Source organism: Linepithema humile, chromosome 3, assembly GCF_040581485.1.
Source record: "Linepithema humile isolate Giens D197 chromosome 3, Lhum_UNIL_v1.0, whole genome shotgun sequence".
In the NCBI taxonomy this organism is placed as follows: Eukaryota; Metazoa; Arthropoda; class Insecta; order Hymenoptera; family Formicidae; genus Linepithema; species Linepithema humile.
The window spans coordinates 28,365,056-28,379,183 of NC_090130.1; the positions used below are offsets into that span (position 1 = coordinate 28,365,056).

The 14,128-nt window shown below is 39.0% G+C and overlaps 1 protein-coding gene across 5 annotated transcripts in view; it reads right to left on the bottom strand.

Moving 5' to 3' along the window:
• Nucleotides 1-14,128, bottom strand: part of wake (wide awake) — a 73,979-nt gene that overhangs the window by 34,267 nt on the left and 25,584 nt on the right. For 4 of the 5 annotated variants that reach the window (XM_067351908.1, XM_012374754.2, XM_067351907.1 and 1 more), the window contains 4 exons: nucleotides 5,352-5,497; nucleotides 4,607-4,735; nucleotides 3,559-3,745; nucleotides 1,115-1,368 (listed from right to left, as the gene is read on the bottom strand). In XM_067351908.1, coding sequence (XP_067208009.1) covers nucleotides 1,115-1,368; nucleotides 3,559-3,745; nucleotides 4,607-4,735; nucleotides 5,352-5,497 — 716 coding nt within the window. The remainder of the gene's footprint in view (nucleotides 1-1,114; nucleotides 1,369-3,558; nucleotides 3,746-4,606; nucleotides 4,736-5,351; nucleotides 5,498-14,128) is intronic. The other variant, XM_012374755.2, reaches the window with a different exon arrangement.

Below are 14,128 nucleotides of genomic sequence, written 5' to 3' on the forward strand. Positions count from 1 at the left end.
ATAGCTTATACAATAAATGAATCAGTCAATAAAATAGTCTGGGATTTTCGATTAACAGTAACGACACTTAAATACTTAGACATGCGCGCACTTTGAATTGTTTATGTTAAGATATTTTGGTTGCCGCGATGTACGTATTAGCAAAACTACATATTAGCTTTGTACATAAAATAAATATAGAAATACGAAATATTAATTGCAGCGAATGTGCGCTAAACTGATGCATGATGAAACTGCATTCAGCCGGTGGATATCTAATGGAGACTTACAACTTTTGCTGTTAGCCGGCGTTATTACGCACGATTATCGGGAAGTTGCAACTTTGGTCATGTATTAAATTACAAGCGATGAAGATTCGTAACCGCTTGAACTCGATTAGCCACGAAAGTTGTAAACTCCGCGCGGATATAGATTAATCAATCATTCAAATCTGCTGGAACGGGTCTCGCGTAACTCAGTATGGTGGAACTTGTTCGGCTTAATGGAGTAAAGCCAAGGTTCACCATTAAAGATTCAGTAGAACTCAAAGAAATATGTTTCACGTATATTGTAATTATAAACGTAATTATTTCACTTCGATAGGACTCGATTTTCAGGACATAGTTATCGCGCGCAGCAGCACGGCATTAATACTTCTCGAGTCGTTCCTCGCAAATAAATTTATTTACTGCTTGTTCGAATAAAGAGGAGAATCTCTCTTAGTAGATCTTACTAAGGTACATTTAAGTACATTCTAAGAGGCAGATATATCGAGCGGATATTTCGTATATTATGCTCGAGCGATCTCTCTTACTAACTTAATTCCCGACGTTGCAGTTCTGTCATAAAATCGCGCTCCTGCTTAATAATTTACAGAAAATTGCGCCGGCTGCCAGCAGTTCTCTTTTGATTAGACGCTGCCATCCAATTCATTAATTAACCTTCCTATTAATCTTTGCTCGCAGCTTTAATTAGAAACTTTAAATATAGCAATTTACACTTTAAGGCGAGAAGAAGAGGGATATTTATCTTAAACGCAAAAAGTTACCGAAAATTAAGTTTTTTTTCGGCGACGAATTAAAATAATGATCAGTGTGTGTGTGTATATATATGTGTGTGTGACACAATGACTTACCTACAACTGCTCTATGTCCTTTCACTCTTCTGCCAATATTGGGTGACACTATGCTCAGTCTGTCGCCTCTCGCTCCCAACAATGGGCTTGGACTTCTTCTGGGTGGTGGTTCGACAAATAGGCCATAACTGCTGCCAGCACTCACGCTGTTGTTTCCGCTGACAGTTCCTATTCCTCCTGTCAACCCCCATTCCGCCATGCTATCGATCGAATTGCTCCTTGGTAGGCAGGAGCTCGTCGTGCTATAATCTCGCCTGCCAATTAATATTATCTGATTGTATCTCTAATGGGGGATTGTGGCAAAAAAGTACTTATCATATATCAGATCTTCTTTCTGATAGGACTTGCGCCCAGCCTTTAACAAATTAAAGATCCTGTCGAGATTTATAGCAATTTTGATTGCGTGTGTGTGTGTTTTTTTTTCTACGTATATTTTATCACATTTCAAAGGTTTGCGATGCACGGTTGAAAAAGTGTGCGCGCCAAATTGCGATCGTGCGAAGCGTTACGTGGCAAAGATCGATGCATTTTCGTGGGTGCGGTTCGCGCAAATTATCGATGCACGCCCAGGGTGCTTTTCCCCGTTTTAAGCGTTTCCTCGTCGAGCTGCCACCATCGAGGTGACGGTAATTTAATATCGCCGAGGGCACATACGCGTTTATAGTCTAATGAAGACGTCCCAGATGACTCGGAGTAGAATATCCCATGTACGCCGTACACCCAAGTTTCAATGTCGTTGTATCTTTTCATCTAACACCAACTTTACTCCACCACTCAGCCTCGATTATAACATTAAAGTGTTTTGCGCTATTGCGCGAGCAGCAAATAAATATAAACGTAAAGTGTAAATTAATATAAATAACAGAGATTAAACCACGTTTGCATCGATGAAGTTGATACTTTGAAAAATCTGCAGGCGAAAAGTTCTCAATCAAATTCGCGACGTGAGTCGAACAATCTTCGTAAAATAATCGCTCTCGTGTTTAATTTGAGATAAGAATTTATACTTGAAAGAGAGATCGAAGTTGGGCGAGTAGCGTCGACGATAAGAGATAAGATACTATAAGAAACGATAACGAGATAGCTTAGGTCAATTGTGCTTAATTCCACAGCGAGAATCTTCTTTCTGTCGGAAGACAAGCGTGGAATTAAATGAAGCTTATTACTTCCATTGTGAGCGGCTGAAATCCTCGGCCTTGACTCACCCTCGCGAACGCAGCTGAAACCGCCACTCCGCGCAATAACTTCGTGACATTCGTATTTTAATCCCGGGGCCAATTTTCGTAAGTCAAGACACTCTCGCGCATAATAATAACGCGGATCCTGCCGAAAACGCGGCCTTTCGCCAAACGTCCCGACGACGGTATCTCTGGAACAATCAGCACTCCGTCCTGGAAATTGGATTTGTGTTTTCGAAATAGGAACGTATTCAGCAAAATTGCTTTCCACTTTACGTGGAACGGCCTATACAACGGGCAAACCGTGTAGGGGATTTATCAAAGTGCTATTCATCGACACGATCAATGAACACACATTCACAATGCTATCGCGAATTAGAAAATTGATCCACGCTCCGCTCGTCAGCGTCAACGGGAAACTCGATGTTTGCGCTATCTCTTCGCCGGAGAAGACAATAACGAACGATATTTTGTGGAAACCACGACTGTGTCCGAAAGTATCGCAATTTTTTCCGAAAAAGTTCACCGCACGCGATTCGCGCGCATTGTTCACTCGCGCGATGTGTCCCGGGTAATATTTTTTTCAGCCGCGCAGAATAATGTTCGATTACATCGCAAGTCACGTAAAAAATAAGAGCGTCTTAACGGAGTGGATCAATATTGGATGAAGACGGCGTGATAAAGTGAACATAGCGGACATCGAGAAGATCTCTAAAGGTCGGCCGTAACATGTTTCGCGAATTTCTAGGTTAGAAGCTTATAAAAAAAAATAATGCGGTTGTTTCCCGCCCGCCGGCGTAGTTCCGATGAAGAATCAAACGGCGAGTCCCCCAGCGATTTCATCCGACCGATTCGAAGGGCAAATCCAAAGTTCAGTTCCAGTCCAGTCGGAGAACACTTTGCAAAGCAAATGTGCCGAGTGCAATGATTAAGCAGTTTCGCCGCGCTAACGTTTGTGTCTATCGGTTTCCCCGTCTAATTTCGTATTCTATTGATTCTGATATCTCTCTGCGTCGATGGCTCGACGATCCTTCACGGCGATCCTTGCGGACTACCTTCCGATCCAAATTTTTTTCACACAGCGACCGGATCCCGCGTGCAAGAAATATTTCGCTCGCCGGAGTACGAAGTTATTCCGCTTTTACGATGCCGGGTCGCGTTAGGTCGGGTCGCCGATTGCGAGGAATGCAAGACGACTTGATTTTCGCATAAGTGAAAACACGGCGTATTGCTGGGAGGAGCGCACGGTTCGTTTCGGCGACATACCTCTCCCATGAGAGCCGTCGTGGAATTTCATCACTCGGCGTGAAGCTGGGCCGTTGGTTCAAGAGCCGCGCGAGCCGGTTGAGAGGCTGCGAGCCGCCGATGCTGGAGGTGCTCAGCCTGCCGCTTCTCGCCGAGTGCTCCTTGGAGAGTTCTCTGCCCACCGGACCGGAGTCGGAAACGCGGCGCTCTGTCACAGAGGAGGACCAATATGAAGAATCGCAAACATGCAATCAACGGTTTCTCGGTCGCCACGGGAGTTTAATACCGGCGAAAGACCTCCGTCCTCATCACTTTATATCGACTATTCCAGCATATTAAGTAAACATTGCTCGCTGGAGAGCGGCAGATTTGCAATATAATTTCTCGACATTGAACAATTTGGTTTGCAGAATTAAGAAGTGTTTTTTTTTTTTCAGAAGAGAAACCAAATTTATTTTACGCTTTCGCGAGTGATCTCGTGAACAAGTGGTTTTAAACGACGAGACATTCAATTCTAACGTCAAAAACGTAAAAATGCTAAACAAAAACGGTGTGTTTGAGTTTACACTAAGTTGGACATGTAAAAATTGTGCAAGAACCAAAAGAATACTTGTACTGAATAATGAATTGTTAGTAATGAAAGATTAATCAATTTTCAAGAAAATATGCCTGTTTGAAACATTATATTATTCTTGTTTTGCACATTCAGAAGCTCTCGATAACAGTAATAATAATCATTTTATCATTGAAACGACTTTGCATTCTGCATGACACATTAATGAGAGATGATATATTACAGTGATATTATTAGAGATCTAATTAATTTCCTGTCACAAAAGAACTTGGTTGAAAAATCGACAATTCTACTATTAGACTATTATCTAAATGAGTCGCATGCATAAAGAGAAAAATTAGTTACAAAGCTGAGAAAAGCGCTTAAGAGAAGGTGAGCAGCGAAGACATAACGGTAGCGTATAAGAACATCAGTTTTTGAAAAGAAGGCTGAAAACTCTAACATAAACCTAAGAGTCCATTCTACGAGTTATTCAATAAATTCTCGGTGCCTTACCTATCGTGTCGTCCGTAAAGGATATTCTCGGCGTAAGAAGCTTCGTACAATGGGAAGCTGTGCTTCCGCGCTTCGCGCAAGCCGTATTGTCCATGGAGGGCGGAATGACCGATATCCCCGTTGTTACCGCTGAATGCGAGCGAAAGATGACTATGATTAAATGTGAGAGTTGCCATTTTCGCGTATTCTTGGCGAGTAACGTCTCTACTCTCGTACGGATTTAAGATCACATAGATTAAATCAAGAAACTTACTTACGGCCTTTCAAATCTAATAGATATGCGTACAATGATAAATAATGCATCAACAGCATGCAGAGAATTTAACTATACTCGTATTTACATATGGCTTCAACGTGATGATTGTTATCTAATTTATTTTACTAGACTCTTTACACACATTCGTTTACTGCGCTATCGCATCTGCGTTGATAGAGGGCAGTAAGTAAAGAACAATACGATAGACAGAGAGAGAGAGAAAGAAAGAGAACAACGGTAAGAAGTAATATCGTATTCGCGCATCAAAAGCGTATTACCAGCAATGAAAAGATAAAAGAAGGGCATTTCGAGATAACTGCGTACTTGAAACGCGAAGTGGAGAGGCTGCAGGCAACGACTGTTGCAAAGGCAAAGGAAACATTGTAAGAAATGGATCTAAACGACGATAATGGCGATATTTGTAACGAAAGATATAAGACATTCGCGAGAGAAAGAGAAGAAAATGATTTTAGGTTTCCCAATACTCACCATAACGAGCCTCGATTTGAGCTTGAAGTATGCTGAGGCCAGGCGCGACAATCGCTGGCAAAGTTCGGGATCGTAAGAGCGGGGCTGGACGTCCTCCAGGACCCCGCGCTGATCTGTTTTCGGGTTTGCATTCTGGCACAGGCGCGCTGCAACGAAACGAAACGATCATTTCAACGAGACGATCGTGATTCATCACGATTGCAGTTTAAGCGCGTTAGAATTGATATTATTACACGTCAATTCTCCGTGTTAGTAAACTAACGCTATAATATAAATCAATTGTCGTTAGAGTAAACTAACTGCGCATAATTGCCGGATGCGATCATTTCATTTTCATGGTGTATAAACGCGTACGTGTAACATATATTATAATTTCGTAAATCGCTAGATTGACGCGATGTAATCTCGGCGGACGTAAATTAGATCAATAATAATCTGTTATACGTCACGATTAACCTATCGTATTAATGAAACTAGTTTTTGCCATTAATTCTCGCTAAGTGCTAAAATGTCGATCTAATTAACGCAGTGCTCGCGTGCGCCCCCGAATTTTAGGGGCGCAATTAATCTCTTCCGCGAGCTGCAAGTTATTCCGAAAATAAGCGCGTGTTTTTAATTTTTGGTAAGCGTGAAAAAGTTTAATACGGCGAGCGGTTTATATTATATAATAAAAAAGTTGTAGGTCGTATTTTTTTTAATATATTTTGTTTCTTACGGAGAATGGCAATTTTTTGACAAGATGTTGTCGCAGCGCAGCACTTGAATTATGCCTCTCCGGAAATTTACTTCTCATACGACTTTGTGCCCTCGAGCAAGCTGTATGCTGCGTAAAGCCAAGAACCAATATCTCAGTGGATTGCCTCCGTAGAAATATTTTTCAAGAATTTTCTAATCTCTAAGATAGAAGATCTCGAGACTCGACTGACTCGAGACACTCGCGTTTTGTTTGTACGAAAAAGGAAATGTTTTGCTACCCATGAATAAGTTATGGAAGCTAAACATTTGTGAAAGGATAAATCGAATGCTTCAACAATCGTCGTAATGTGACAATCTAATTGTTCTTGGAATTATTACGCATTTTATATTTTTTGCTTTATTTTGCACGTTTCGACTTATCGCGTGCAGAATCAGAGGCGTCGAATCAGACAATAGTTCGCAGCGCCGCGAACTAGAAATGTCTCTTGTACGACATCTTGTCAGAGACATTGGCCTTTGCGAGACGAGCAAAGACAAATACTGATATATCCTAACGAAGTCTCCCGGAGTTCGTTCAGCTAAAAGTACGTACGAGCGTGTTCTGTATCTGCAGTGACACGTTTCACAGAGAGAGTTCTTGATTGCAGTAACTTGCTTCGAGGTGTACTTTTCGTCGAACTTCTTCACGTCCATTATTTAATTTTTCTAATCGCTTTAGATTCTTTACTTCTTTTTTCAAGAGAGGAGTCTGACAGTTTTCTTTAAAATACTTTGTAAATACGCGACGGACGCGATTAGGTATAATTATCGATTTTAAACTTCTTTATAAATACCACGTTAATGATGGAAGGTGTTTAATTGGAATCGTTATATGAAAAGTTTGTAATTTTTTTATGATTCTAGCGACTTTTAATGGGATCTTTAATGGGAACCATTATACAAAAAAGTTTGTAATTTTTTTAATCATTCCAGTCCATGTAAAATTAAAGCGAAACGTTTATACGGTTTGCATGCGTGAGCTCGTCTTAAAATATACAGGTATCGCGGGAATTACGAGAGATATAAAAGAGTTCACAGGAATTACAATTGCTCCCATGGTAGCGATACACCCATCGCAGTTTGAAAACCCGACTTAACTGAGGTTGAATCTCCGAACTTTTTAACAAACGTAGCAGCAATATTTAAAATATATCGAAGGTTGTCACGATTTTTTAGCAAAGTAAAAATCATACACGAAATGTGGCAAATATTTTTCGGACATTTGACAATAAAGTTTTTTAATGCTTCGAATACGTGATCGACGTGTGATTTGCATTTTAAAGTAAAGTTTATCGCTTGATAAAGTGGAGCATTGAGGTTCTGCAATTGAATAATTCAATTTTTGTGTTTTTGAAATAAGTAGTGGTTTAATATATTAAAAGAAACTAGCAAAACAAGTTAACTTATCGATGATGATGATGATCGATGAAAAAGTCGCATAAAAATGGAAATGACATTATGCATTTTACGTTTGCCAAAGCTTTTTTATTTCCTCATTTCCTCGCCGGAGGTAAAAGAAACTGGTATGCCGGCAAGGTTTACGAGGGAGTTGCTCTAGAGCAGTGCGGAATTAGATCATCCCATTTAACGAAGAAGTAACGAACAAAGTGAAACTTCAGAGAAATCGTGGTCTCACCGATAGGAAAAAACGAAACGTTTCACCCTCAGGATAGAATAAAGCCGGCGGAAAAAGGCGGAGAAATCTAATTGGTCGCGCGCGTCATCGAAAAACGATGAAGATGAGGAGAATGGCGCGTCCTTGGAAAACCATAGGGAACGCCTAGATCTCTTTAACTTATGAGACTTGTGCACACATTTATACAAAAGGCTTGCACACGTGCACACACACACACACACACACACACAGCGTAGTACATAAAAATGGACTTTACGACGTCGTGAGATGACAATGCATACAAAAGTAATTGCTGACTCTTAAATCCGACAACTTTCTTAAAGGGATGAAATGTATTCACCTCGAGGAAAAGTTGCGCCACTACAAAAAGATTTATTATCTATATAATATTTGTCTTTGCTACTTGTAAGCTCTAACGTAAGACGACAAAGAAGACGGTTTTTATCTACTTCACATCTTCGCCGGGCACAAAGCTTTGAGACATCAACCGTCTCAACGGGATTATCGAGACGATTATACGCTCCGCGGTCGGTTGTCGTATTTTTCTCATTTTTTTCCCCTTTTTTTTTTCGACGTGGTGCAAAAATCGAATGGTTGTCCACGCCGAGAATATCCGATTGTGCACAGTGAGAAGGAACACGAGTCAACAATGAGTTTTCTATGACGCTGCGCGGTGCGATGGCTGAATACTTTTCAATCGACATGTCGATGCGAGAACGGAAAGTGAGATACAGCGCGCGACCGACCGAAAGATTGTATGTGAGAGAAAGGACATTTTTTTCAAGCATGAACGAGAGCGCAGTCAGCCGAAAATGTATTTCTCATATTGATTTTCAACAAACAATAGAAAACTCGCTACTTGATTTTGATATTATAATTTGAACAATAATTTAAACGATACATTTAGAGAGATAATGTAAACGACAACACGACGCACTTTCCGTTTCTACAGTAATTAATGTTGGAAGGACCACAAAGAGGCGACTGCTGCTCACTGCAGTTTTAACAAACTCAAATATTTATCCGAGCACTTTGCAATGAAATAAGAAAGTTTTCCAAGTGAAGTTGAAAGAAGCACGATTTTCCTGCGAATTATTTATGGTTCACTAAAGATTCGTTCGGAAAAGGTCCTTTGGTGTGGTTTGTGGAGTCACCTCTGACTTTCCTCGACCCTCCATTACGCTTTGACTCCCTTGCGACAGTAATTTCTGGATCAGCGAATTATCTTGAAATATCATCGTTCGCCTCCTCGATTTTTCGTGATCGAAAAACAGAGGCTTTTACCACGGCGCGAATCTCATAAATAATAATAGATTTGAGAAATAGACGGAGTAAAAAAGGATTATCCAAAAATATACTTTTATCGACTGAACAATGTGACAATTTATTTGCAAATTGTATAGCACTGTAATTTACATTATAACTTGCTCTTCTGTTTTTTTCGTTTTACTTCGAAAGTTTAGAGAATAGACATTACATGTATTGTACGCATTGGTACAAAAGCGAGTTGAACTCGTTACTGCAATTTCCTCGTGTGAAAACACTCAAGGGTAGAAAGAAAAAAGTCGTCTTAAAACTTCGTGCTGGTTTATACCGTGACATTGTGAAGTTAGACGCGTAACCCCGCAATTTTCTGAAATTAGAATCGTATAGTTTTTCAACGACATGCATGCCGTGTTCTAAAGTTCTCCACATTATATACCGCAGGGTCAAACGTAAATTTAAGAGGGTGTCGGTATAAAATAGAACAACAGCTAGGAAACACACGCCGAGAATGCTTTATTGTGCTTGGTGTAATAAATTCACCGGTAACGAACGTCCAACACTGAAATGCAGATTTACGATGCGCTATAGATACTATCAGAATGCATTTAATACAACTAGCTGTGCGATTCGAGGAAGGATTAAATTTCTCGGAATGCTTTGTCATTCTTTAATTTGCTTTCCGCGCGTTCAAGGGACGAGATTGTGATCTTTTTATAAAAATACAAGAAATTACATTAAATATTTGTGATTACAGACTAAAAGGACTTTAAGAATATCGAGAGCTTTAACGATTTCATCAATGCAACTCCTTCGCGATAGTCGCGAATTTAATAGTAATTAAATTTATATGTCCCAGTGCAGTATCTTTACGTTCACTACACGTTTGTTAATTTCATTCTTGGATCAAACTTCTCTTATCGATATATTATCACGAAGACCAATAAAGAAGCGAGCTATTCGTTTTCGCAGTGCTCGTTCTGAAATATTGAAGGCAGGTGATCCGATGAGAGAAGACAAACGAAGAATATGTTACAAAGTGGAAAATCAATAGCTGCTATTTATACAAGCGGAAAGATTATTGATCGCGTTGGAAAGACAACCGAACCATCTTTCATGTATTCCTGATCTTTTATCGATCGTTGCGATCATCAACGCGTAATTTATCACCCGTGTTTTCAGCAAACACGCAAACTTTTGTTAGCACAGCAGAAACTTTCTCGCAAACCGTACTTTGCGTTATTGTTTGGCATACCTTCCTAAATCTGGAAATATTTACTCGAATGCAAACTTGATCATCGCGATACCACACGGTATTATTTTCTATTTAGGAATTATCTATAAATCTATATTTTTTGTCAAATGGCTTTAATTAGAGCATTATGAGAATTCAATATACGCATCATATTTATTGCACAGTTTGGAATGTAGCCAATTTCAATAATGCGAGGGAGACCTTCGTTTAACATCGAGTATGTATAAAAGGTGAGACCTTCCACAAATAAATGGTTTTTTTTCTCAATCGAGGTCTATGCTATCGTTAATTAGAAAAATATTTACTCGCCCAAGAAATATAGAAACTAGCACGGAGAAACGAAAAGTGATATATAAAATTAATTCAAATACAAAGCGCTGTACACGGAGAAATTGTTTGGTATCTTTCAATTATAGATTTTGTCTCACGAAATTTTTCGTTTAGTCGTTTGTTATAATTTGATTTCATCGAAATATATACTTTTCACATTTGCATTAATATATGGAATAAAATAAAATACATTTTTCCTTTTCACGCGGAAAAATTTCTTCAATTTTCGACGACAATACCTTGTTTATCCGGTCGTATATGTCGTCGTCCAACGTAAAACTTCACGAAATATGAAGAGTGTAAGATATTGATAACACACATATGTCATACAGTATAGTTTGATAATAATCTGAATCACGAGACAAGGCGAAGTGTAGGCACGAATATTTTACATTAATTAAGGTCAGGTAGAAATAGAAGAGGGACGTGACCTTAGCGTTGGGGAGTCTTAACTGCGCAATTTTGCGCGAATATCAAGTGCCAATTATCGGATATTACGAAAACTACTTGCAAGTATTACTCACGTACTCATCTTTGTTGTTTCACGGTGAAGAGAGCGAGATGACTGATTGCGGGCAAACTTTTAATTAAGGATCTACTTATTAATGTAAGTTATCTCAATACAAAGAACTAATCTACGTGTAAATACTATTTTACGGCTTCTCCGATTACGGATTCTTTGGTTTTATCGAAGGATATTCGAGAGATCGAATTAGTGAGCTGCAAAACTTGGAGTTCTCTCTCCGTTTTATCTGACTCCACTTTTCCTTTCTCTTCGTGCTGTTGTTGCCGACTTCACTGCGAATTCTTTCCTAAATGTGCCAAGTTCGATCAAATTTTCGATTATTAACTCGAAGAAGCAACGATCTTTTCTCTTCTTTCTTTCCTTTTCTCTTTTAATCCCTTCGGTACTGTTCAGCTTTCTTTCTTGCCTCAAATTTTTCTTTTCTTCTGTCTCTTTAAAAGCTCGCACGTCAATATCAGTAATTTCTTTCTAGGGCACAGCCATTGCCTCAACTTTCGACGTTCTTCGAGAGTTATCGTGATTGCTGGGGAATCGATAACACTCTGAGCGAATGAGGATTATTTTCAGTAGACTGTTAGCTGGATAATATTCTGCTCAGCTAGTGTATCACGTTAGCAGCTTTTGTTCCATGTGAACGAGTCTGGGGAACTAATGGTTTCTTTCCATTTGCCTTAAATGATCAACGTGAGGTGAAATTTGTTTTTTTATTCTCTCCACGAAAGACAGACATCGTTACGCACACCAATGTAAATTATTGCACATAGAAAAGATCCACATCTTTGCATCTGCAAACTTGACGAGAACTTTTATTGAAAGATTTACACAATAGACAATAAAATAAATATCTGATTTTATTCAAAGATTATAGCGTACTTCAGAGCTTTACGCGATATTGTACGTATATTTGTGAATATTTTAAATATAAAATGTTTATATTTCTCGTGTATTCAATTGTATGAAAATTTTGTGAGCAAAGAAACAATCCGTTCAATTATGATTTTTCAATAAGACATCTTCGCGATTATATCTTTCAAGCGCGACAGAAAAACAAATTGATTGCGCGACATAAGGTATATACATTTTTTTCTCTCCCTTTATATAAAACTCTCCCGAGACACTTGGCATCGTGTTGTTCTGTCCGTGACCTTCGTTGAAACAGCGGTCTCGTATCTCGACTCGTTTAACCGCAACATCTCGGAGAGCGAGCCAGCGGCTGCAGTTTTACGAAAGGAGAAGCACATCTCCAGATGCAATTTTGCACGATTTCACTGGCTAGACTTACCGCATAACATTTTGTCCGCATTTCACGTAAGGTTTTACATAGCAGCATAGCTAGAAAGTAACTTTTGTAATTTTAATGAGCGCCCGCTCGTTAAATTTTGAATTCATATTTATTTTGACAAGACAAGTTGCCATTCTTATTTTCCTTTCAATCTTGGCCAAAGACAATTGTGAGGCACCGCGTACGCGTGAAACTAATAGAAAACCGATTGGTGCTGCATTAGTATTAATTATGCAACGTTCGTTGATGCAAACATTAACAACTTTCGCGAACATATTCTATTAGTTCTTGGAAGTTACGAAATTCTGCTACGTAGAATTAATATGAACATTAAGGATCGTGCCGAGCTTGCCGAGCAACTAAACCACGTACGTCGAACAAAAGTTATGGTATACATTCCGAACGCGTCTATATTTCCGCAACTTGCGTAACGTGCGATGAATTATTACCAATGCGGTCCCAAAATGATCTGTTGAGAGAATAAAGGAATTTATGAGAGAATTCCACACGAAAATCCTGACCCCAACTAAATGAAAAAAAAAAAAAAAAAGGATAAGAAAACCGGTCGCGCCTTTTATGAAACCCGATACAAACGTCTGTCAGAAGTCAGAAGAAGATATCTTCTGTCGGACTTTGCGGTGAGATACTCCACTGGCACGGTTCACGAAACTTTCTCCTTGTAATACGGTGATACATCGATAGCTAACGTATAAGTAGAATTTTATTTTGATCCATGTTACTTCTGTTTTCACTTTGTCTTGGGAAAAAGTTTCTACTCTTTTTTAATTAAAGTTTAGATTATTACAAATGTGCACACTTTTAATAAATTGCTTTTCTGACGTTCCAAAGATTCAAGTACCTTCAATTTCTTATAACTCAACATCTTTATTGACACTTAAACGATGAAAATGATTGATGTTCTCTCTTTCATTTGGTCTCTAAAATATTAATGTTATTGAAATATCTAATAAATTTGCAAGATTCGTCGAGTTTGCAAAGCAATTAGGGTTGTTGACTATAAAAATTAGATTTTCGCGCTGGCATAACGGCACCATAAATTTTACGTTAGATTAGCCTTAAATGTGTGTCTCGTAAAAGAAAATTTATGCACAAACCTGTGTAAACAACGACCATAATAAATAAGCAGCATGTAAAAATGTTATGGTTGCATAAATTTATAATGTAATTTTGTAAGTCTGCAGCTTTCTTAGTAAACAGCTTCGATAAATCTTACATTTGCTAATCTTTGCGCTCGCGGATAAATGCGTTTACTAACAAATCGCAAATATGTAAGCAAATTAAAGACGTAAGGATCGCAAATATATTAAATTGTTATACATGCATATATAATAATATAATAATGTTCCGCGAGCCGTCATGCAATCATATAAATAACTTTTGTTTTGCGATGCAAATAAATATCGTTGAAAACCAGGTCACGTTAAGTCGCGCTATATCCGTTGGGTAATAAAACGTCACCGTGCTAGTTAAAGGTTTATTTCCAGCGTAGATCTTCTTATCAAACCATACGCCTTTCGCACCCATGCCCTCCGTAGCTCGTCGCCGTGATTTATATCCGGCGCTCGCTGCACTTGTCAGCAAAATGTAAGGCCAATAATCGCTGTTCGTATGGTAAATGGAATTTTCAGCGGCTTCACATATGGCATTTCGCGGCGAAAGCGCGATCGAAGATAATTAAAGCGCCGTCTCGCCGTCGAGCGTAAAACTCGCGTACGATCACAAAGCGAAT